At 35.2% G+C, this 27,915-nt stretch overlaps 1 protein-coding gene across 2 annotated transcripts in view; it reads right to left on the bottom strand.

Moving 5' to 3' along the window:
* Positions 1–27,915, bottom strand: part of LOC106873978 (gamma-aminobutyric acid type B receptor subunit 2) — a 1,140,241-nt gene that overhangs the window by 257,770 nt on the left and 854,556 nt on the right. For both annotated transcript variants that reach the window (XM_089355293.1, XM_089355294.1), the window contains exon 13: positions 22,336–22,458. In XM_089355293.1, coding sequence (XP_089211419.1) covers positions 22,336–22,458 — 123 coding nt within the window. The remainder of the gene's footprint in view (positions 1–22,335; positions 22,459–27,915) is intronic.

Genomic DNA, 27,915 nt, shown 5'->3' with positions numbered 1-27,915 from the left:
ATACACACAAACACATAGTGACACACATACACACCCCGACACAATACAGACATGGATAGTTTGCAAGGAGTGATGCATACTGATATAAACGCAAGCGCCTATACACACGCAGACTAACGTTTACACACACACACACACATACACACACACACACATACGCACACACACACATACATGTATGTATATATATACATACATACATATATATATATATATATATATATATATATATATATATATATATGTATGTATATTTCATATAATTTGAGGAACGGTGAAAAACAGAGATAAATCTATGAACAGCACGGTGTCTATACTGGGTTACAAATTGTTTGAATAGAAAAATACCTTGGTTGCCCATGGACTCAAAACTGCATCTTCCGTAAATACGGCAGAGCATCTGTCATGTTCCCAGAAGTTGGGTTCGAGACCAACAGGCTGACAAAATCCTTTTGAGCTATAATTTACATGCTAACGTTTGTAGATTAATCTGCTCCTTATTTCACTGTCCCGAAAACGAATTATATCACATTCTCGAAATTTGCAAATTGCTGTGAAATCAGGAATATATATATATATATATATATATATATATATATATATATATATATATATATATATATATATATATATATATATATATATATATATATATATATATATATATATATATTTAGGTTTACATCCTCTGTAGCTTAGTGGTTGAGCAAAAGAGAATGTCAAAGTAAACACCAGGTTCGGAAAGATAATAAGTACTAGGGAAGTGGGGGCATTAGTTCCATCAAAATCTTTCGAGGCAGACTGCAGTATGGCCGTCGTCTAATAACTGAAACTAAAAGATCACCACACCACAACATAACACACCACACATCACCACACCACACATCACCACCACACCACATCGCACCACCCTGCACATGCTAGCATTGACCGATTTCCAGCACCCACATCACACACCACCAAACCACATCATGCTATACTACACTACAGCACATCATAGGACCCCGCACACACTATCATTGACCACTTTCCAGCACTCGCACCATCATCCACACGCCTACACAAGCACACATCCACACGTCAAAGTCACCAGCCCCAATCCACACGCACACACTTACACACTCTCCCATACACACGCACGTGCACTTTCGTTTTGGGATCACAATTACTTTATTATCTCCCCTTCTTCCTAGCTCTCCTATCTTATCACCACCGTCCATCTAGCTGCTATGGTCGACAGCTAGTCAGTAAAGCTAATTTTATTCTCTCTCTGTTTATTTTCTTGTGTTCCTTCCTGTTGAAGAGCGTATGCTCGAAACGTAAAAGACTTTCTCACCTTCCCAAGCGTTAAACTAGTACATCTGTTTGTTGTTTATACACCCGTCTTCGTCTTTTGTCTTCTTGTAAATTCCAACTATATATATGTATGTATATATGTATATATATATGTATTTATGTGTCATGTATGTATTTATGCATGTATGCATGAATGTATGTATGCATACATATGTATACATATATACATGTATGTATATATATATATATATATATATATATATATATATATATATATATATATATAAACATACATGCACAGTCATTTTTGTGATATGTAGTAGTTACAAAGTAGCTGATGAGTCGAAAGTTTGTCCCCTGATGCACTACCACATTCCTATGGCATCGTCACTCATGCTTGTCATTTATTGGCTATAGAAAGGCAGCTTTGAGTTTACGTTGCCCCACTATGTGTTGTTGATGCTACTACTAACTTAGTATGGTTGATGTTTATACGACTCCTCCCTAAAAAATACCATTAAAAGCATGTAAGATAAAATATAGAGGAAATTATTAGTAAATTAGCATTCCAGTAATGAAGGTCAAGGAGGTGCAATTAATAAAACATAACAAATCTAGAAGAAATGAATGAAAAATACATATTAGCTGCGCACTCGAAAGATAACGCATGACGAAAATTAGCGGAAAATGTAAGAATAGAAATAGCACATATTGAATAGTCAAAAATAGCTATGAAAACACCACAGTAATCATAAAAGAAACACTTTTGCATAAACATAAAACAATGTAAAAGTGTAAGGAAAGCTTGCACGTTGCACCAAAAGAAAAATAAAAGATAGAAACGGTGGAAGAAAAGCATAACTCTAAATGACGATGAATGGTAAAGATGTTTGCACGTAAACATCCAAACATCATAATGCAAACCTATCCTATGCACCATACTATGCAATAAACTCAAACAGGAAACATGCATATCCTGATATACAAACCAAAGTTAATATTAAGACGTTAACAGAGAAAAAAAAAATGACAAACGAAAGAGGGGAATAAAGCAGAGAAAGAAGAAGAAGAAGAAGAAGAAGAAGAAGAAGAAGAAGAAGAAGAAGAAGAAGAAGAAGAAGAAGAAGGAGAAGGAGAAGAAGAAGAAGACGAAGAAGGAGAAGAAGAAGAAGAAGAAGAAGGAGAAGGAGAAGAAGAAGAAGACGAAGAAGGAGAAGAAGAAGAAGGAGAAGGAGAAGAAGAAGAAGAAGAAGAAGAAGAAGAAGAAGAAGAAGAAGAAGAAGAAGAAGAAGAAGAAGAAGAAGAAGAAGAATGAAAAATAAATTCGATGAAGATATGTATCAACGGAAGCCCGTTTTTAAAACTGCACTTCAGCAAGTAAATTTTCCAAAAAGAAGTAGGTGTTGAAGTGCAGTGCTCCACGAAATATAATATTTTCCAAATAAAACTGCTAGCAGAATTCCTACAGACTTAATTATTTCATTTATGTCAGTAGTTTCGTGAACAAACAAAATGGTAAGTTAGAAGGTAATATACTGCGTATATGTTACCAATTACCCCGAAAGACTATCTTTATAAGTCTCGTACAATTTACTATATTTTATGTATGAAGCCACTGTTTATTATGAACGCTGCACGATCTATTTATATACCAGCACTTCTTTATGGATGCTTCCAGAAATGTCTATAGCCACAATAGAATTCGCTAAATTTGGTCTATGAGGGAAAATATACCATAAGCTGAATTAAATTCAATATACTTTGGGGAATTCAAGTTAAATGAAAATAGAGAAATCAGAAGGCTGAAACAGAAGAATCAACATAAAATACATAGGATGGTCGAAATTGATAGGTCAATAATGAATGACAGTGTTACGTGGGAGTACTAAAGAAAATTCAAAATACTGAGAGTACCTTTGGAAGATTTTCTTATGGGCAAATGAGCAACTGTTACACACCAGAGGCTTCTTTCTGGACGTACGATTACTTTTTTACCATCGTCTTGCAAGTCGGTATGAATATCAAATCCTCATTTATCAGTGGGGTGACGAAATACTTTTTCGCTTCAGCTTCCGTGTTAAATCTATCATCGACCGTAACAATTTGTTTTACTGGCGATATATGATTTATTTTTCCCACAACACATAATTCATGACACTTTCCACATCTGCTCGTATGAGCAACTCGCGTTGTGTGTTGACATATTCATGCATCATTATATCACTGTCAGTCTAAATTTTGTTCCTCCAATATCCCCAGTGGTTTACACAGCAAAATTATTTCCATTTTACACGTGTAAAAATCTTTTATGAGTCAGTTCAATTATTGCTGTTTGTAAATAATGCTGTTCTTGCTGCTTTCTTATAAACCTTGTTGATAATTCACCGATGATAGAAATGGTCACAACATTTATTCGGTCAGCTTGCTAGAGGTAAAAAAAAAAAACCCTCTCCATCAAAAATACATCGGGAGGATTACTTCTGTTGTTGTCTTCGCTGGTAGTGTGTTCATTAATACAGTATGCTGATTTTACCACCATTCTCACAATTTTTGATATCAGATGCTGCTCTCCTACACAACGTTCGTTCTTTTAATCGTTGCCGTTCACTATCTTCGCTTTTAATGCTTTTGCTACTGCTGTTGTCTACATGAAAAATAGATTTTTAACATGTAGGAGGAATGCTGCCTGGAACAAACACGTTAATCTACTACATGTTTTCTCATTGTTCATTTGCCATAATACTAAAACGACTTTCTCTTCTTCCGTACCACATTATTATTATTATGCTCATAGTTGACACAGATGAACTGTGGTTGCATCATAAAATTTTGATAAAAAATAACTCTCTACCGAAAACTAACTATCATACATGATGATACACTGAGTAGCGACAGGTTTCTGCAACAACTAGAATTTCCAACGTTAACAGACCACCTGAAATCTATTCCATTATGCAAAAAGCAACCAGAAGGTAAACAAAGGGTCCACAGATATAGCAGTAAAACCTGTGGCCGACGTGGTAACGATTAATAATAATGATAATAAAAATAATGATGATGATGACGATGATAATAATAATAATAACAATAATAATAATAATAATAATAATAATAATAATAATAATAATAATAATAATAATAATTAATTCGTTTTATTGGCCACAAGGGCTAATATCAATTAAAAACATATAAGGACAAAGACAGGACGAAGGTTACAAAAGGTTTTGTCCGAAAAGGTAGGAAAGTTCGTCTAAACAGAGGAAGAGAACGGAGAAAGATATAATAAATAAATAGATAAATAAATAGATAAATAAATAAGTAGAACTCCCAAAGGGGGAGGCGCTTCGAAAAAGGAAAGGTTACACGTGGAAAAACCCATAAAACCACGGGAGCCTGGTCAGAAAAAATAAGAAATGGGTATAGAGCCCTTTCTCCTTTTACATTACCTTTTTTTTCTACAGGTGTATTCTCAGAATTGGTCCGTTTATACTGGCCATTTTTCCAACAGTCACCCATCTTTCAACGAATTTGCCATGAGACAGCACTCCCCTCTCTACTCTCATCTTCCTTTTCAAGTGGAACTTGAAAAAGTTGATGAGGCCTTGGCCAAAGAGGAAAGTGTCTGTCTTTAGCCCTTTCAAACGGGTCCATCATATCACCTCTTTCGCTACAGCCACTAGGCATAGGAAAATTGCCTTGCCCTCCTGGTTAAAGGAGGTTGGCGGGTCAATTCTCACGATGGATCCAGCTGACAGCCGGATCCGTCCTACACGTGACATTAGCTGTTCGATATAGACCCACAAGTCAGCAATGCTCGGGCACTGGACGAGTGCGTGCAGAACGGTTTCGTCGTCCTGAGCGCACCTCGGGCAGGCCCGGTTGACCGCACTTCCATGTCGGTAGAGTTTATCTCGAACAGGTAGCGCACCTCGGTAGCACTGCCAGGTGAGGGACCTTTGGAAATTATCCATGGGCCCCGGCCCGAAAGTTCTCCTGAACAGACTGCTTAGCTGATTATCCTCGACGCCTAGAGTTTCCCCGAGAACGTCGTCGCACTTTTCTCCCACTAACCCTCTATAGAACGCTAGAGTGAAACTACTACCGATCGCACTGCCCGCCCGACTGAGGGCGGTGAGAGCTTAGCGGCACTCGAGGTGCCAAGCGCCCTTTCTCGGTCTACGTTTGATCCAGGATTGCAGCTCTGTTAAAGAAACGAGCTGCGGAAAATCGCGTCTGACGAAAGGCGACCACACCTGTTCACCGTCCATGAAACGCTTGACATGTCGTAGACTGAGCGCATGTTTGCGCATCAGCAACCACGGCATGCCAAGGCCTCCGTTCAGCGGCTGTTGACAGCAAATGGAGCGCCTGACCAGTGGTACCTGACCCTTCCACAAAAAGTTGAAGAGCAAGCGTACTATCTTGGTTAACCAGCGGTCGGGACAAGGGACGACGGTCAAACGGTAATAGATGACGGATTCGATGTGCGCATTCGCTACCTCCGCTCGACCTTTCAAGGAGAGCTTCCTCTCAGCCCATTTCTGGGTGAGGTTGACCACCCTGTTCGTCACTTCCTCCCAGTTTTTCTCCAACTGGAGGTCCGAACCGAACCAGACCCCGAGCAGTTTAACGGTTCCGTCTGTCCAGCGCCCTACGACGCTGTTGGACGGCATGGACTTGCCCCTCCAGGTGCCTAGTTGCAAGCCCATTGACTTTTCCGCTTTAATTTTCGCACCTGTCACCGCTTCATACTCGTTTAGTGTCTTGCCAATCAGGTCAATATGCCTGTGGCTCGACACCATCACGGTAACGTCGTCGGCATAGGCAGACACGCTCCTTCCACATCCCAGATCACGCGGGACGCCCCTCAAAGCCTCCAGCTTCCGCAGTAATGGCTCGAGAGTCAATACATACAGAAGGGAGGAGAGAAGACACCCTTGGCGAACCAAACGCGAGATCTTGAACGGTTCCGATAGATGGCCGTTCGCCCGTATGACCGAGCAGATGCCGCTGTATAAAGCAGCTATCCACCCGCGGAAGACCGGACCTAAACCAGCTGCCTTGAGAACAGCTGCCAGGTATCGATGGTCGACCCTATCGAAGGCTTTAGACTGATCTAAATTGATTAAAGCCCCACCCGCGCCAGCTTCGTTACCCACTCTCTCTATGGTGTAGCGCATGAGATGGAGGTTGTCGTGGATAGACCTGGTCGGCACGGCGCATGTCTGCGCCTTGCCGATCAGTTTGTCCACGACAGGCGCCAATCTCTTGGCTAGCACCTTGGCCAAGATCTTCAACTCTGTGTTGAGCAGAGTGATGGGCCTAAAGTTCCCTATAATGTCCCCCTTGTTTGGGTCCTTTCTTAGCAAAGCCACCACTCCCCGACAATTATAATAATAATAATAATAATAATAATAATAATAATAATAATAATAATAATAATAATAATTATTATTATTATTATTATTATTATTATTATTATTAATATTATTATTATTATTATAATAAGTTCATTTATTTGCCATAAGGTCGAAGGATGAAGGGGACAATACAGACTGACAGAAAGTGTGGGGGTTTATATATAATGAAATAATAGAAAAAAGAAGTATGCACGGTATACACTGAAAAAGAAAAAGGATATATGCATTGTATACAACGGTTAAAAGAAAATGGCAGGGAGGATGATAGAGATATGGTCCTCCTGATGCAGGAAGGTTTCTAGAGATAATCGAGGAACCCTACTGTCCAAGATTTCTTTGAAACCCAAGGAGCAAGTGCCCTTTCCAATTCCTTCTCTCCGACTCACATGTCAACACTTAGTGAGGTACAATCCACTGTCGCCATTTTCGCAACTTTCACTCACCTTTCAATAAACTCACTCGAGGACAGCACGTCCCTCTCCACTTTCAGTTTCCTTTTCCAGTGAAACTTGAAGAAGTCAGTGAGATCTCTATGAAAGAGGAATGTATTTGTACTCATGCCATTCAGCCATGTTCAACAACCAACCTCTTTCGTCACAGCCACCAGGAAAAGGAAAACTGCCTTGCCTGCTCGATTGAAGGATGGCGGCGGTGTGATCATAACCAGTATCACTCTGCCGATAGGCAGATCCGTCCCACACGTTACAGTAGCTGTTCAAAATATCCCCACAAGTCAGTAATACCCGGACACTGAACGAGTGCGTGCAGAACGGTTTCGTCACTCTGCATGCACCACGGACAAGTCCGTCTGATAGCATATCCATGCATGTAGAGTTTATCTCGAACCAGTAGTGTCTCCAGGTAGCACTGCCAGGCCAAGTACATCTGGAACTTATCCATGATATTTCCCGACGGGAAAGTCCTTCGAAACAGACTAGCCCAGAGTTTTCCCGAGAACCTTGTCGCATTTCTCCGCCACCAATCCTCTATAAATTTCTAAAGCGGAACATCCACCCATCCCATTCCCCGACAGACAGAGGGTTGTGAACGCTTGATGACATTCTAGGTGCCAGGCGCCAAGCTGATGTAGACCAAGCAATAACCTATCAGTGGCTGAGAAGTTCAGGACTGAAAGCAAAGACTGAAGGTTTCACATTATCGGCACAAGATCAAAGCTTGCTTATCTCCAAAATGCTTCCGATCCTAAATGTAAATTCTGCAATACATTTGACGAAACAATACACCATCGTGTCGCACGATATCCTATGCTGACACCAGCACCACAAATTACTATCATAGGGTAGGATAGTATTTATATTGGAAAATATGTAAACACTACAAAATCAGCACTCCTGCTTACCTGAATGAACATCATCCAGAGCCAGTCAGTGAAGGTAAAAATGTCACTATCTTCTGGGATTTTCCAGTCAACACCGACATAACTATCTAGGCTAACCGACCAGACATAGTCATTAAGAACTGGGGGAAAATACTTGTAGACCAAGTGTTTCCACTGATAAAAATATATCTGTAAAGGAATGTGTCAAGTAAATATAAGTACCTGGAAATTGAAATATAAAAGATGTGGCATCTCAAAGCGAGAACTGTTCCTGTTAATATGGATACTCTAGGTATAAGAAAGGGACGACAGAAAAATTTATATAATATCCCAGGAGGACCATATCTCCAATTTAGTGAAGTATAAAATCTATAAAACTTCTGACACCCAGAATTGCAGACTCTGCGGGAAGAATGTGGAAAATGTGACCTACTTAGTAAGTGGATGTGAGAGCCTTGCACAAAAAAGCCCCACCACGATAATGTCTGTACCTTCATTGGTTCTTATGCCGTAAATACCAATATGAAGTATCAGAGAACTGGCATGAGTATGTACCAAGTAAAGTTATACTCTGGGACTAGGATTTTCAGACGGATCATGTAATCGAATACCGTTTGCCGGATAATGTCATATTGAATATTAGAGACAAATACTGTCAGATCATTGATGTAGCCATACCAAACGAAAAAAATGTTGTGAGTTAAGAGGTTGAAAAATCATCAAGTACTCCGAAGTGAAAGTAAAAATGGCAACACTGTTTGGAATGCGAAAGGATAATGTAAAAGTGATACCAGTGAGGAATTAAGCGCTAGGCTCAATCACATTGAAGCTTCAAGACTGTTTAAGGCAACTGGAAATCCTATAAAAGATTGATGTCTTGAAAAAAGCAGCCCTATTGGGCACAGCGCACATTTTAAGGGGAGCATTATCTGTCTGAGGTCCTTGTTGTTACTTGACAGATGACTGAAAACTCCGAGCATTTTTACCTACACTGTGTTACGAAGGACTACTACTACTACTACTACTACTACTACTACTACTACTACTACTACTACTACTACTACTGAAAATAATAATAATAATGATAATAATAATAATAATAATAATAATAATAATAATAATAATAATAATAATAATAATAATAATAATAATAACAGCAACAACAACAAAAACAACATGGATGTGCTACACTGGGCTCTCCATTCAAAAACAAATCTACACCAATATCATCTGGGGAATGCGATAAAGGAACCTGTGGAAGACGTGATGGAAGCGGCCTTGTAACAAAACTAGTCACAAAACTGAAATTTTACTGCCATACCATGCACAATTTCTCCTATGTACGGTGTCTCAGTGAAATATGCGCGAAATACAACCGCGAAATCAACATCGGAAAGTTTACAAATTATAAAATATAAATGGAATAGAACAGTAAGTACATACAATGATTAATTACGCATGCACTTGAATGTATACACCATCATATATACATTTTAATACTCATAGGAATGCACATTGATCCCAATGTTTACACAGCTGCGTGAAATTTATAGGGCACACTTACACATATATGAAAGCACGTGTCACAAACGAAGTAAGAAAAAACACGAAAAACAAAACACATCAATTCTCATATTTTTCGAACTAACACAGAGTGAACAATTCATAAGTTTTAAAAAATAACAAAAATCTATGCCAGGAGATAAATGTATAAATGCAAAATATACAGACTTATACAGATCTATTAGCCATAGAAAGCAACCTTACGAGCTATGTTTGCACTCAGAGAACTCAGAGGCGGTGACGTCTGAAAAAATTAGCCCTAAAAGGACAGATCCGACGTCCAACCTCCCATGCCTCAATGATAACAAAAGAAAATTCAAACGTGATCAGCCGCCACCCGGTTCCCGAAGGACCGCGTACTCGAAGGGTGAACTAGATCGGGTACCAAAAATCAGCTACTGGCTGAAATCTTCCCGAAACACAGGAGCTGGAATTACCCCATAACCGGAATATTCCAACAGCTGGCCATCCAAGCTCGTCCTCAAGTAACCAAAAGAAAAAGAATGAAAATGGTCTATGGGAGATAATAAAGAAGTTCTTAAGTCCTTTTATCATTTCATTTATTTCCCCACAAATAAATCTAATACTGTGCAAACCTACTTAGACTGGAGACAGAAATACCTTGAAGTAAGACCCTACAATTATAGAAACAAACTAACCAACGCCAGAAGAAACATTTTAAAAAAGAAATTACTAAGTGAATTGTTGAATGACCAAATTAAACAATCAGTTAGGGATAAATGGAACGAAGTTGTAGCTATAGAAGATGCTAGAGAGGAAATAATTATAGATCAGCTATAGAAGATACTATCGACGAAATAATTATAGATCAGCTATAGAAGATACTACAGAGGAAACAATTATAGATCAGCTATAGAAGATACCATAAAGGAAACAATTATAGATCAGATGAAAATGCAATCATGATTGAAAGAGTTTATATAACTAATAAGCAAAGTGAAATACTCTTTGAACCAACCATAAATACTAAGGCAGACGAAATTCAAATAGATGAAGTAAGTCACACAGAAATTGACCCAACAGAACTACATGATCTAAAAAATCAAATCATGATTGAATGGCTGAAAAGAAATTATAAGGAATGAACGCGACACTTTCCCAAAAATTCACAATTATAAACAAAACCTGAAAGTAATTGGTAAAATCCGCCTTGGAACTTACGGTTATAATTTCAGCTAATGACGTTCATATTACAGATCTCAACCACCTGAACTTTGCATCCGCGAAAATATCAACGATTCTATGTGGTGAAAAGATTAGAAAACCACAACGTTCCCAGAAAAAGCCTACTTGAAAAGAGCGGTTTCAACACTAAATCCAGCTACTTAGGTTTGACATAGAATGTATAAAATACTCTAAGTTTGTCAAGACTATCAAACCAATGAAAATCCTAAAATTAAAGAAAAAAATATAATATGAAAACCATACTTGAAATTGATACCACCTTAAAAACTATCAAACAAAAGTATGTGCTAAATTTGCTCGCATAGCAAGGTACGAAAAGCGCGTTAGATTCTTCAAGAACAACAACGTGTTCAAAAATAGCCCCAAAAATTTTCACAGGAAGATAGGGAAAATACCAGTTACAGTAAGGTCTGTCCCATCAAAAGAAGAAGTGCAGGAATTTTAGAAACAAATTTTGGCAAGAGAAACACACAATGAAAACGCCCTTTTCAATGATAGAGTATCTAGACTTCGACAACTTAGAAGAGAAAAATGGGTGGGTATCAAGGTAATGGATGTAAGATCTGCTCTCAGGAAATCAGGCAAATGGAAGTCTCCAGGAAAGGATAAAATTCCTAATTTTTGATTGAATGCCTTCCCAGAGAGCCATGAATTGCTAACAAATCTTTACAACAATGTTTTGCAATAAGTTAGTATGATTCCTTCTTGGTGTAAAATACGTACTTCCAAAAACTGAAAATACAAATGAACCCAAAACCTATAGTCTTTCTTTAAGAGAAATGGCATATTCCCTAATGAGCAAAAAGGATGTAAACGTGGGTCGTATGTTTGTAAAGATCAGCTATTCTTCAGTAAGATGATCTTGGAAGACTGTCACAAACGACACAAAAACATGTCGATACTCTGGATAGACTATAAAAAAGCTTTTGATACTTTACCACATAGCTGGATTAAGAAATGTCTGGAAATGTATAAAATAGCACTTACACCGCGAAACTTCTTGTCTGTAAGTAGATCATGGAGAACCACTCTGACTTTGAACTGTGACAATGAATCTATCAATGCTGGAGATGTAAGAATTTCATGTGGCATTTTCATGGTGACTCTCTATCACCACACCTCATGTCTAGCCTTAATGCCCCTCTCAAAATTGCTCGATGATGTACAATACAGTTATAAAATATTTGATGAAAATATAAATCATCTCATTTACATGGATGATTTAATGCCCTTTGTAAATAATGACCAACAAATACAAGGCTTGTTAGCGATTGTTAAATGACATCAGGATGCAATTTGGCCTCAATAAATGTGCAAAACCTACATTTAACAAAAGGAAAATGACATAATGTTAATCTTGACCAGTAAAGTACCATAACGGAGTTAAAACTACTGGAGAGCTACAAATAACTAGGGGTATATGAAGGGGACGTACGCCAATATCATTGCACAAGACGTACGCCAATATCATGAGGAATTACAAAAGAAATGAAGCTGCACAAAGGTGTATTAATAAGGGAAAAATAGTTGTTGAAGATAGTATGCAACAGGCGGATTAAAAATATGAAAAGAAAAGCATGAAATGTTGATAAAGTAATGGGGAAAATGCATTACGAATAATAATAATTATAATCCTTTCAACATCAACCCCAATGTTTCACTAGTACTTAATGTTTTCTTTTTTACTCTAAGCACAAGGCTTGAAATTTTTGTGGTGGGGGCAAGTCGATTAGATTGACCCCGATACGTAATTGGTACTTAATTTATCGACCCCGACAAGATACTCGCTAAAGTCGACCTCGGAATTTCAACTGAAAACGTAGCGACAGGCGAAATGCCGCTAAGCATTTCGTCCTACGTGCTAAGGATTCTTATTTCTTTAGTGCCTAGAAAGGGCTACACACAGAGAGGACAAACAAGGACAGACAAACGGATTAAGTCGATTATATCGACTCCAGTGCGTAACTGGTACTTATTTAATCGACACCGAAAGGATGAAAGGCAAAGTCGACCTCCGCGGAATTTGAACTCAGAACATAGCGGCAGACGAAATACCGCTAAGCATTTCGCCCGATGTGCTAACGATTCTGCCAGCTCATCGCCTTAATAATAATAATAGTAAGAATAATAATGATAATTGAAAACGAAGAAATGAAATTACGGAATAATGTATGGAATTGTAATTCCGCGAGCTATTTTCTTTATGTATTCTCTTAGTGCACCAAGATCTCGTTATCTTCTAATAATGAAAGAAATTTAACTATTTAACTTGCACAATAATTAAATGACCCACATCAATGTTAACGTAATAGAAAGCGATGGAGTACATAGTAAATTGAAATTTGTAGTGAATAATTGGGTGCACATAATACTGTCCGAAAGCATTCCATTACGAAATTTTAAAAGGAAGTTGTGAATATATTGCAGATATTTCATATACTGAAAATTAACCCATCGGAACCTGAGTGCTAAGACATAAATTAAATGACAGTTTTCTTTTTATTTTGCAAACTCTATGATTTAAAATTTATAATAAGATGTGGATGTGTGGCAAACTGTTTCGTATCCAACCATATGATTCTAAGTTTAGTCCCAATGGCATATGTATTCTACTATTGGTTCCGGCATATCGCAGCCTTCGAATTGGATTTGATAGCCGGAGACTGAAAGAGGCCTCCCGTATATATATATATATATATACATACATATATATATATATATATATATATATATATATATATATATATATATATATATATATATATATATATATATATATATATATATATATATATATATATATATATATATATATATTATATATATATATATATATATATATATGATTTACTTTTCGTAATGAGAGAAAAAATACCAAGGCTGCGCATATTTTATAACTTTTATAAATGTTATAAATTATACACAGCCTTGCTTTATAATCTCATTACGAAATATAAATACTTATGTACACACGCTGATATATGACCTACGTTGGACCTCTTGTTCGCATAATGACCGAACCTGGAGCACAACTATGTTCTATCTATAGCACTTACTCGGCATTACCTGAAACCTCTGAGTCGTGTGTGTATGTGCGTACGTACATATAGAACCTTAGTTTGTGCCTGCATGTGCATGTCTGATGCCTGTGCATGTGAATCTGCAATGTGTGAATGTGGGGCTGCGTGCTTTTCAGCGTGTGTCTCAACAAAGATGATAGCATCAGCTTGCTCGTATGCATATAGGTATTTTCTAAAGTGTGTGTAGGTTGGGATCCCTGTGCATATCGGCATGTACGTATATGTGGAGGTTAGTGTCAGCTGTGTATATCAGCTTCATCTGAATCAGTGCCTTCTGTGAGCGGATTCGCGTGTGCATATTTGCACATACGTGGTTAAGACACATGTACAGGTGCTTGTGCGCGTGGCTGCTTATTTAACATAAGTTATGTACTTATATGTGAATGTATGTATATGGGCTTGTTTATCTGGATGGCCATGTGTACGAGTGTATGTGCCTTTCCTTTTGTGTGTGTCTGTTTCTGTGTTAAGAGCAAGACCAGTCCAAATTCCGAGTAGGCACTCTTGGATTACCTGCACCACAGCACTTGGCCATCTGTAGCTGACAAAGTAGGTTTCTATAAGGAAACAATAAAACTAAGCTGCATGGGGACGAATGAAACAGGTTTTAATTACACACACACACATACACACACACACACACACACACACACACACACACACACACACACACACACACACACACACACACACATATATATATATATATATATATATATATATATATATATATATTATCCAAAGAAGACCGGAATTTTGCAATATTATTTCATAAATTTACTTTTATATGCTTACACTTTTTCGCCTTCAAAATATTCTCCACTTGAAGGAATGCTTATGTCCACTATACAAAGCAGTGCTGGAACTCTTGCGAAGTGATGCATTTTAACGTCCACGTCCTTTCTGTTTCTTCACGTCTTCCACATCCGCAAATTCTGTAGCACCAGCTTTCGTCACAAGTGATGACCTTCGACAAAAGTCCGGATCAACTTCCAAGTCTTATTTCAATTCACGACACGATTTCTGTCGTCACTTCTTTTGATAGTCCGTGAGCAAGAGAGGCACACATTTTGCTGCAACTCTTTTCCTTCGCAATTCTTCACTCAAAATTCGTTGGCAGTAGTTCAAGTACACACCAGTCATGTCAAATCAGTTCATGAATTTACATGATGTTTTAATCCGTTCACGAAGTCGACTGTCGTACTGAAGGAGGATGGTCTTGAAGTGACAAGTGACCATTCCTAAAGCATGGAAGCCATTCATAACATTGTGTTTTGCTCATGGTAGCATCCTTGTAAGCTGTTTGAAGCATGACGACTGAAAACAGAATTTCACGGAAACACGGTGTTCCTTCGTTTCAGCTATAACAAACATCGACGAACAGTGGAGAAGCACAGCAAAACAAAGAGGCACTACGTGGCAGCAGAAAAAGAGAGGATGACGCCGGTTGGCAGACTGATACCCGATAGACTCATCAATTGGCTTCTAGCAACGGAAGCCAGAGCTACAAAGAGTTTGTCCACAGAGAACGTCTCCTGTTATTGTTTGGTATCCCCACATATATATATATGTATATATGTGTATGTATACACACACCCCCACACACACATATATATATACATATATATAGACACATATATATATATATATATATATATATATATATATATATATATATATATATATATATATATATATATATATATATATATACTTTTCCCAGAGGATGTAGCAACCGTTACCAATATAGCATAAGAACTTACCTTAGAAGATCATTAACTAGATTCCTTAAGGGTCGTTCTCACAGTTTATATTTATATTATAAGGTTTTTAAACTTTTAAATTTTCATATTCAAAAGAGACAGAGACTTCAAATTCGATATCGAATTTGAAGTCTCTGTCTCTTTTGAATATGAAAATTTAAAAGTTTAAAAACCTTATAATATATATATATATATATATATATATATATATATATATATAGGTAGATAGATAGATAGATAGATAGATATATATATATATATATATATATATATATATATATATATATATACATATATATATATATATATATATATATATATATATATATATATATATATATATATATATATATATACATACATATATATATACACATATATGTATATATATATATATATATATATATATATATATATATATATATATACATATATGTACATATATATACATATATACATACATACATACATATATAAATTTAGTTTAAGAAATATCCTTTCTATCGTTAAACATAAAAATTATGGTTGAATTATTTTCACATACCAAATTTCTATTAAAGATATTTATTCAACTATTATAAAGTTTTTAAAATGTCTCTATAAACAAACGTTTTCACCATTCTCCCTGACATATTATTTTAATGTAATTTATCTGTCTACGGTCGTTTTGTATTTCAAGACATGTATGTTCATTCAATGTTATACCTACTTAAGACATCGAATACGTTATATTAATCTCAAATGTATAAAACCATGAAATTTAAAATCATGCAGTACAATACGTAGAGGAGTTGAACAATTTTATGCATACATACATATGTATATATATATATATATATATATATATATATATATATATATATATATATATATATATATATATATATACATACACATATATATTCAATTATATTTAAATTGTTGCTGTTGATTTTCTTCTTCGTATTATTATTATTATCATCATCATCATCATTATTATTATTGTTGTTGTTGTTGTTGTTGTTGTTGTTGCTGCTGCCTTTGCGCAACTTCTAACGCTGGAAATATACAATGGTGGCAGCTGTTCATTGCCAGTGAACTAAAGAGGTAACACTATTTTTTTTATTCGAGCACCACTCGGAGTATTCGAGCACCACCCGGAGTATTCGAGCACCACCCGGAGTATTCGAGCACCACCTGGACTATTCGAGCGGTTCCTTGCAGTGTTGTTTTCTGCAAGTTCTCTACCCTTATTGCAGCCCCTATTTGTTCTATGTACTTCTCAAGAATTTTTGGAACATTCCTAAGGCTCCGACAATTATTGGTACTACTACCACCTTTTTCATCGACCATAACTGCTTAACTTCCTAAGCTAACCTGTCATATCTATCCGACTTTTCTTTCTTACTTATCGCATACCTTGTTGTCAATGGGCATGCTATATCTATGATCCAGCATAATTTGCTTTCTTTCTCAATGAAGATTACGTCTGGCTTCCTAATTTCTATCTCATGGTCGCACTTAATCATAATAATCCCACAGTATCTTTGCATTATCATTTTCGAGGATACCTTCTGGTTTGTAGTCGTACCAATTTTGTGCTCTATCAAGTCCATATTTGTTGCAAAGTGTCCAATGGACAAGCTTTGCTATATAATCGTGGTGTCTCTGATATTCCTTCTGCGCTAGTGGCGTACATTGACTGGTAATATGCCATACGGTTTCACCATTTTGTCAAAAACTTCTGCTCTTATCAATTTCTGCTGTGTTGTCTATTCTGTATTTTATGTAATTGATGCATTCGTGCTTGCTCTTGAGCAGCACACATTAGAACTTCCGTTTCTAGTTTTAAATCACTTTTAGTCATCCACAGTCATCTTTTATCTCTGTCTGTCTTATCTTCATCATCCCTATGAAATTGCCCAAACATTCTTTTTTTTGCCTACCTATTTTCAGTTTCATTCGTTTTCAATTATATGCACAGTCCTTTATCTTTGCAATCTTTCATCCTACACAAGCCTAACCTTCTTACTTCTAATAATAGCGGTACTCTGGCATTTTTTACGTACCATGCTATATTGTTTTCTTCTGCTCTAATGCTGTGTTCGCATCCAATAAGTCCTCTTCCCCCTCTTTTTCTTGTGGGGAGAGGCAGTCCCCTTGGAAGATCCCTTCTGATTTCTACTGTCCGTTATTATTATTATTATGATTATTATTATTGTTGTTGTTGTTGTTGTTGTTGTTGTTGTTGATATTGTTATTATTGAGTGAGAGAGCAGTGTATGTTATCAAAGTAACACTGGGTTACAAATATACAGAGCCCAATATACCCATCACAACTACTTGTCTGATGAGGGTACACCAGCCACATACATCAAAACCATATGAACGCGACATATCAGGATAAATAGAGCATGACCTGACAAGTAGGACCCAGCTAGAATTTTCATGTCCAGGAGGCCATCCCGCTCAAAAAGTTCCTGAATAATGTCTGTTTAAGGGGGATGAACTAAACAGCCATACTTCTAGAAGTGAGCAATTCAAACCCCAAATAATTCCTTTCTACACATGGGTATGATGCTCCCCCACTCTTTCTGCTTAAGATCAAAATCAATGTGAGTCACTATCTAGTGCTGCATCAGGGCATTTACTACTACTACTACTACTACTACTACTACTACTACTACTACTACTACTACTACTACTACTACTACTACTATTTATCATTTCCTTTGAAGTTAACTATATTTCAGCTGCCTTAGTACTGGGCATACGCTGGAGCCAAGAGTAGCAAGTGCACATTTGTTTTGCTATGCATGTTGTTGTTATTGTTACTACTACTACTACTACTACTACTACTACTACTACTACTACTACTACTACTACAACTACTACTACTACTACTATTATTATTATTATTATTATTATTACCATTATTATTATTATTATTATTATTATTATTATTATTATTATTATTATTATTATTATCATAAGTTTATGTTTGACTTTCCCTTTACATTTATACAAGTTGGATCCAAGTCTCACCCAGAGACCTCTAGAGACAACAAGTTAGTAGTTCATGTTAGTGTAATGCCTAGGGTGCCATATATTTGGTTTCGTACGTGGTGTTGTTCTAGAGAATGTTTATAAAACCATAAGAAAATTACGTGTTTGTTTTAAAATTTGAGATTACATAGAAATTATTTTGCGTAAGACATGGGCAGTTCCCATGAGCACTATCTTTTGAATTCTGCCATTTTGGGGTTTCCTGGTATCTGAGCTAAGTAGCAATCAGCCCCTTTTGATATCATTCCCAGGGCACCAATGACAACAGGTATTGTTTTAGTCTTCAGGTTCTACATTTTGCTAAATTTTATTTCAATGTCTTTATAGTTGATCAGTTTTTGGTAGATCTTGACAGATACGTTTATATCAATTGAGACAGTTATATCAATGAGGAGGCATGATTTTTGCCTGAAGTCTTTCAAGATGATGTCTGGCATATTTGCATCTATCTCTGTCAGTTTGAACGGTGAAGTTTTGGAGGAGTGAGATGTGATCATTTTCAAACACTAGAGGTGGTTTATGTTCCCAAGTTTTTAACATAGGACAAGTCCAGGTGTTTGCAAATTACCCACTAAATATACTGTGCAGCTCTATCATGCCTGTTGAGATACTCTGTAGGCCCAAGAAGACTGCACAAGGAGACAACATGATCAATGGTCTCATTTTGTTATTGCCATACACGACTTGTTGGGAAGCCGATATTCCCTAATATGTTTGCCTGGTAGTTTCTTTTAGGTAGGCATTGATCTTGGGCTGCTCTTATAAACAATTCTGTTTCAGATTTTAAGGCAGAAGCCATGAAACATTGATGGCTAAGTGCTTTGTCAACATCGGCATTATTTCCTGTATTTGGGTATTTGCCATTGAGAGGTTTTTCTTTTCATTTATCAGTCAGCATATCTAAGGCAGTAGTTTTAGCACAGGGTTTCGTGCACTTAACTTTTTCTCCTCTTGTTTCTAGTACGTCTACTTATGGACTTTGTTTTATTTGGAATTCACTTAGATATTCCTTTGCATGTTTTGTTACTTAGTATGATGCGTTCTTGCTATCATGTTTTCAGACAAGTTTTAACATCCAGTCCTCAGAGTTTTTCAGGTAGGTGTCTTGGCCAATTGAGGCAATCTTCATTGTTAATACCAGTTGTAAAATTACACGGCCTCCCTCTTTTCTTGACAGATAAAGACGTTCTATATCTGCCTTAGAGTGGTGCATTCTATGCATTGTCAACAGTTTTCGTATTTTTCTGTCAATATTACATATTTCAGTAAATGACCTGTTAATGATATAGAAACTGTAAGTCACGACTGGTATGGCTAAAGCAGTGAACGCTTCGATCATGTTTCTTTCATTCAGCACTGTCTTAAATATTGTTCTCACCCGGCAATAACATTCTCTTCTGATCATTTCCCTCATCCCTAAATACTTGATTCCGTCCCCTTCAAGTAACCCTAGGTATTTGTATCTTTCCGCTGGTTCAAACTCGTTTGTGACATTCTGCTGGTCAAGGTTAACGTTAGATGTTTCTGTAATTTTTCCTTTGATAAAAGTAGCTTTTGTACATTTATCGAGGCCAAATTGCATTCTGATGTCATCACTGAATTGTTTAACAATCGCTAGTAAGCTCTTGAGTTGTTAGCCATTTTTTGCAAAGAGCTTTAAATCATCCATGTAGCAAACATTTTGTAACCTTACTGTGCATCATTGAGCAATTTTGAGAGAGGTATTAAGGCTAGACAAAAGAAGAGTGGTGATAGCGAGTCACTCTGGAAAATGTCACATGAAATTTTTACATCTCCAGCATTTACAGATTCGAGTCACTGCTCAAAATCAGTGTGTTTCTCCATGATCTCATACTTACAGACAAAACTTTTCGGTGGGTAGATGTTATTTTATATATTTCCAGACATTTTTAAAATCCAGCTATGTGGTAGCCTATCAACAAATTTTTATAGACTATCCAGGTTATTGACAAGTGTTTGTGTCGCTTGTGACAATCTTCTAAGTTCTTCTTATTGATGAATAGATGATCATTACAACCATAAGATCCACGTTTACATCCTTTCTTCTCATTAGGGTATATGCTACTTTCTATTAAAAGACTATAGGTATATTCAGTCAGGACAGATGTTAGCGTTTTATATATTGTTGCTAAGCAGGTTATGGGACTATAATTTTTTGGTTCATTTGTTTCTTCATTTTTTGGAAGTAGGAATGTTAAACTATTAATTAGCCAAGAGGGCATCAAACTAGGATGCTGCAAAACATCGTTGTAAAGTTTTGGTGGTAGTTCATGGCACTCTGGGAAGGCATTCAACCAGAAGTTAGTACATTTATCCTCCCTATATAAAATATATATAGGGTGGTAAATTTAGTTTCGAAAATTCACCACCAGTGGCCCAGCATGCATGAAAAGTCAATAGAAAACATATTCTCAATATAAAGTTGTGTGCATTTAAACACAAAAGAAAACTACCTTCAACGGGCAGTTTTTGCACGCTAGAAGAAGTAGTCAAAACGACCAAAACTACATTTAAGAGTATTCTTCAAAAGGAATGAAAAATAAAAACTTTTTAACGTGTTATTTTATTCCGTTCTGATCCATGTTTCAGAATTTATTTTTAGCAAATAAAATAATTTGCTAGGCGAAATCCTTCTTCAGTGACCGCGCCATAACACTAACATATAATTAAGAGACTGCTAACACGTTTCTCTTCGTTAAATGTTGTTTTGGTCGTTTTGACTACTTCTTCTAGTGTACAAAAACTGCCTGTTGAAAGTAATTTGTATGTGTATATGTATGTACTTATATATATATATATATATATATATGTGTATATATATATATATATATATATTTATATTTGTATGTACGTATACACACACACACACACATACGCATACACACACACACACACACACACACACACACACACACACACACACACACACACACACACATATATATATATATATATATATATATATATATATATATATATATATATATATATATATAATTTATGTACATGCGTATGTGAGTATATTAGAGAAGTAGATATCTGAAAAGCTTAATGAGATTGCTATGGCAACGAAAACGTCTTCAGTATTGTGCCAAAATATAATTCGATATAATAGAATTATAGCTACTTTTATCAATAAATGGTCTTGGAATTTTTCGATTTGTCTTTTAAGGTCGATTTCCAATTTGAAATGATAAAAAAAACTACTGAATCTTTTACTACGATCACTGCAATCTAATTCATGTAAGATAAACTGAAATTCAAAGAAGCCCTTCGTATACATATATATATATATATATATGTGTGTGTGTGTGTATGTGTGTGTCCACGCTCGCATGTTTGTGCGTCTTTTTGTCAGTGATTGTTTCCCCCCACCATCGCTTTACAAAAGGTCTTGGTGCGTTTATGCCCCCCGTAATATAGCGGTTCGGCAAAAAGTGTTCAATAGAATAAATACCGGACTTTTTAAAATAAAGACCACTGAGACTGATTCGTCGACTTAAAACTACTAAAGGCGATGTCACAGCATGGTCGCAGTCTACTAACTGCAAGATGTAAAAGATAAAAGACACAGAAACACCAAAAATAATGCAAACACTTACCGAATGTGATAATTCTTTGCTTGCAATGTGGAATGGATCCATGCCCCACCAAGTACCTAACATTACACCGTCGACAACCAACAGGACTCCGACGATCAGGAACAATTTATAATCTTTTATAACCTGGTAGATTTTAAAGAGAAAAAATAACAATCATACTATGTATGTATGTGAATATATAAATATACATATAACTGCTTTGAGCTGCAGGAAAACGTGTCGCACGCGCATACGTTCACGTGTACGTGTGCGTGGGCAATGTGTATATATATATATATATATATATATATATATATATATATATATATATATATATATATATATATACATATATATATATATATATCAACAACAACAACAGCAACAACAACAACAACAACAACAACAACAATAATAATAATAATAATAATAATTATAATTATAATGATAACAATAATAATGTTGATGATGATGATGATGATTATTACAAAGTAGCATAGCATTACCTTTAATTCTTTTATGTATACACTACTTCACAACACAACTTTATATATAATGCTAAAACTGATTACCCGAAATGTATCAAAATTAAAAAAGAACATACAAGATATTTTATTAAAGAAGTTACTGGTATCTGGACTGAAGTTTTCCATTATTCAGTTACACCCTATATTTTAAGAGAGAAAAAAATAACCTTCTTCAGCATTTCTTCTTTTGACCCTACACTAAGTATTAAAGGAACATTCCTGAATTCAACAAAATTTCTAACAATTTCTAAGGCAGCATACTGATAGAATCCTTACTGTGTCAGGAAAAATAGCTGCAACTCTTCCGTTTCCCGTACTTAGTCCAAGCGCTGCCGAGGTTGACTTCGCCTTTCATTCTTTTAGAGAAATAAGTACCAGTTGTGAACCGGGGCTCATATAATCGACACGCCTCCGCAAAAGCGCTAGCCTTGTGCCAAACTTTGAAGCTAATAATTATAAAAAATTCTAAGGCGCCGAGTTGACAGAGATATTAACAGGCCGGGCAAAGTACTTAGCACTCATTCATCCATATTTTTGTCCTGAAGTGAAATTCTGCCGAAGTCGACTTTGTTTCTTATCCTTTCTAGGTCGATGTAATCGACTTACCTCCTCTCACGAAATTACTGGAATTGTGCCAACATTTGAAGCCAGTATTTATAACTATATTCATTTACAAATAAATATGCAGTGTATAGCCATAGAGTGCTTTTGTACGTAGAAAATCATTATTCTTTCATTTTATGCTTAATTTGAATATAAACTTACAAAGATTATTATGTTTGAATTATGAACATTTCGAAGACCATGTAATAGATTTTGAGTTAATCGCAATTAATGAATTTTTGGAAAAGCTAAATGTTGTCTTTGAATTTATAAATATTTGCTTCGGGGAATATATAGATTGTTAATTCGCACAAATCATTTAGAAGATACAGCGTTTTGGATATTATTTGCTTAAATGATTTGTTCGATGAGCGTGTGAAGTTTAGATAGAAAATATATCATATGCACTATTTTACACTAAAGACCAGTGAGACACTAATCACAAGAAAATTAAATGTAAATGTTCGACCTTCGAAATTACTGATAAATTATATTAATAAAATATATTTTTACACGCTAATTACAATATTCAGGAGAAGGTTAAATATTCAAATAGCCTATTGAATCTGAAATTACATTAAAAATCTTTGCTAATTCAGAAATGGCGTTATATTTCAAAATATTTTAAATAAACCTATGTGCAGAATTTAATTTACTTCACTTCCCTTTCAAAGAACAAATGCATGCCTTCAATGATGCGTCATACGCGAATTTCAAGTATTGCGCAAGTTCACTTCTAGAATTATTAATATGATTTGATATAATTTAATTGAGTGATATTTAATGTTCGTTCGCCCGATTTGATTCATTTTAAAGAGCGAAGAAGATTATGTTATTATTTATATATACTTCACAACAAATGTTTCATTTCATACAAGCAGGATGCAATAATAGAAAGATTTTGATTTCATTATTTCAAAACAGAAACAAAATATTTTTATTCAAATTTTATATTGTATATTTTCTGTCATCTCTATTCAAAGGTTTATATGATCTTATTGAATTTGCAACCACAATGCATAACAATGCCATTCACATTCAAGTTTTTCCGGCGATTCGGAGAAACGGTTACAAGAAAGGCCATGCTTCAAAATAAACTTAGGATGTCAGTCAATCGTAATGTAACAGGCAATAACTAAAACTATATTGGGAGGAATTCTAGATACGTTAAGTATTTTTAGAATTATTTGATTCATCTGAAGAACTAAAAACAAAAGTTCTGTTATTTAAAAACTACAAGTAAATATTGAAATAATTCTAGGGAATTATAGCGCTTACGAAAAACGTTTGCGCTGACTAGAGAAACAAAACAATATATGGAAAGCTATGTGTAGTGATAGGTGCATATCAAGAAGATGAAGAATCAGATGCTTGATGCAGCTTGGTAGAACAGAACATAAGCAAAGTACCTATAGCTGAATTTCACTAATATTCTGCAAGCAGTACTGTGGTGAATATTTATGAGTAAGTTTGATGGACTTGTTTCGGTGTGATATATGATATTTGAACCTTCTTGCAGCATAAAGTTCCTTGTATCAAAATCGCAGTGCATCATATATATTATTCCGGTTTTCATTTTGTATTCAAGAAATTGTGCCTGGAATTGTTTTTTTTAATGAAGAAACCGCAGCAAGAATAATTTGTATGCCTTTAATAAGCTGCTCACAACATTATTGAAAATTTCATTCCTACTTAAGCTTCTGAATGTTATATTTCTTACAAAAGTTTTGTGCACAAACAGGAAAGGCTTTCCATCATAGTCTCCAATACCTCAAAGACTTGAGAGAAGGGAGAGACACTAACACCTGTTATAGGTGGTGGAATAAACAAAGACAAACACCAACAAACACACATACACAATATATATATATATATACTTTTTCACTTCCCCAGCTTTAAACTTATACAGCTGTTTATTGTCTACACAACCTGTCTTCAGCTTTTGTTTTTTTTGTTGTGAATTCTTCCCTATACATACATACATACATACATATGGATGGCATAATTTGTAATTCTTCGAAACATATGTCGGAATAAAGTATGCAGTTATAACATGCGTTCACTCCATTCCTTAAATGTATATATATATATATATATATATATATATATATATATATATATATATATATATATATATATATATATATATATATATATATATATATATATATATATATACATATATATAGATGTATATTAGGTTGGGTGGGGTCGAAAAAACCTTTTTAAGGAACTTGAATTCTACGATATGCATAGAATGAAATATATGAAAATTTCGGGTTTTGTGACCGCCCATCACGTACCACTTGCATACACCCGCATTATTAAATACGCTAACTTTCTATAATAATCATATAAACTCTAATACATATATATTAAATTGCTTACTGATATGAAACATTTGATCGTATTTCACTGTAGAGACCTTGTATAAAACATATGATAAATAAACATTACAAAAACAATGAGATGTAACACAATTGGCAGGTAGGTACACCTACAGCATGGTAAAATTACAACCTTTCAATATATGTTAAATGAATTTGTTTTTTAGAAAATGTATACATTTGTTAAATGATTTTCTGTTGTATTTTTAGATTATTTGAGACTAAATTGTATTATAATCTTACAAAAATACGTACATGAATTTTAAACTGTAATAATTTAAGTATATGAAATTATATAGTTCTACACTTAAGAGATGAAGAATTATGTACATTATTTATATTATTTACATTTGACGGATATTTGTCCTCTTTTTTGTTAACATGGTTTGGCTGTATTGCTTTCCAGCCTTCATCGGGTGACTTGGGGAAGTTTCGTACCTGGGTTCTCATTCCTAAGGTATTATTATTATTATTATTATTATTATTATTATTATTATTATTATTATTGTTGTTCAGTAGTTTTATTTTTATAACGTGCTTTCACTTCACTACCGAGCGCAGCTCTTTGTGCATTGGGTATGTGCTGCGGTTTGCTGTGATGCTCTTATGGTTACTGTATTGAAAGTGTTTTGCGTAGGATGTGTGCAGTGCCCAGTAGTGCAATTTTCTGTATGTTATATATATTTGTAAGTCCTGGTGTTTTTGTTATGTATTTGTCTGAATATTTTATTTTATTATTCAGGTCACTGCCTGGAATCGAACTCTGAATCTTGGGGTTAGTAACCCGCTCTCTTAACCACTATGCCATATACCGTGTACAAAATCAAATAAGGCAACTAGAAGTAGAAGCCATACTTCGGCATTTGGATTTCCCTGTAGAATTCCCTATAGCGTTGACCCCATCAAAGTTGGATTTATTTCGATATTATTTATAAATAAAAACACGTGAATAAGAGATATCAAAAACTTCGCCCAGAGCGAAAGTATCCTACCGGATTGTTGCTGCAGATACACAAACAATATGGGACAAATTTTATTTTCCTCATGATGAGTTTGAGGATTCAGCTCTGAAGATTGAGAGAGTGATTGAATCTGCTTATAAATTAAAAAAAAAAAAAAAAACCTATCAAGCAAAGAGGAGGTAGATCTGATAAGAAATTAGAGAAGTTCAATGAAATGTTTGATACGTGCACCTGTACGTGTTAGGAGAAACAAATAAAAATGTCTGACTGTCATAGCCCATATCGCTTCCTTGTCATAGCCAGCACCTCTTCTTTGTCATAGCCATTGAATCGAACATGCTATCAATTTAATGACAAAAGTTTCTGAAGCAGAATAAGCTACGAAAATAGGCACAGATTCATATTAAATGTGCAGAAAAAGGTCTGACTGTCATAGCAAATACATCTTGCTTGTCATTGCCATTGAGTCGAGCATACTATCAATTTAGTGACAAAAGTTTCTGAAGACAACATATGCTACGAAAGTAGGCACAAATTCATACTAAATGTTTCGAAATCAAGACAAAGTGTACCTCATTTTAACTGGAAAAGACAACGGTCATTTAATTTTATAGTAAATAGTATTAAGGCTTATTTTATTGTGTTCAATATTCATGTATTGCGTTTGAGGTTCGTGCATAGCTTTTGTCTTATTGCATATCATAATAGTCATTAACAATTCATATATATATATATATATATATATATATATATATATATATATTACGTTAAAAGTGCTTTTCTGAATACAGGCTTTTCTCATAAATAAATTAAAACAATCTATAGAAATTAATAACGATTCCAATAACATGTTTTCATGTGGTAGTGGGGGTTGCATTTAATGTGTAAACTGTTATGTAGGTAATATTTAACCAATACAAAATTAATAGCATTAAAACAACTTTACACTTCCTTACATATTCAGTATTCAAAACGCAGATTTAGAGGGAATGGCTATGCGAGTGGTAGGCGTGGTCGCATACTTTTTAAAATTTGTTAATTTATATCTCACACCAAAATGACCACCAAACAATATGTGGAATCAGAATATAAAATTTCGACCTCACCATTAATACATACATA

This window comes from Octopus bimaculoides, chromosome 7 (genome assembly GCF_046866305.1).
Source record: "Octopus bimaculoides isolate indiv1 chromosome 7, ASM4686630v1, whole genome shotgun sequence".
Taxonomy (NCBI): domain Eukaryota; kingdom Metazoa; phylum Mollusca; class Cephalopoda; order Octopoda; family Octopodidae; genus Octopus; species Octopus bimaculoides.
The sequence above is the reverse complement of the archived record's forward strand: the minus strand, read 5'-3'. Positions and strand labels throughout refer to the sequence as shown.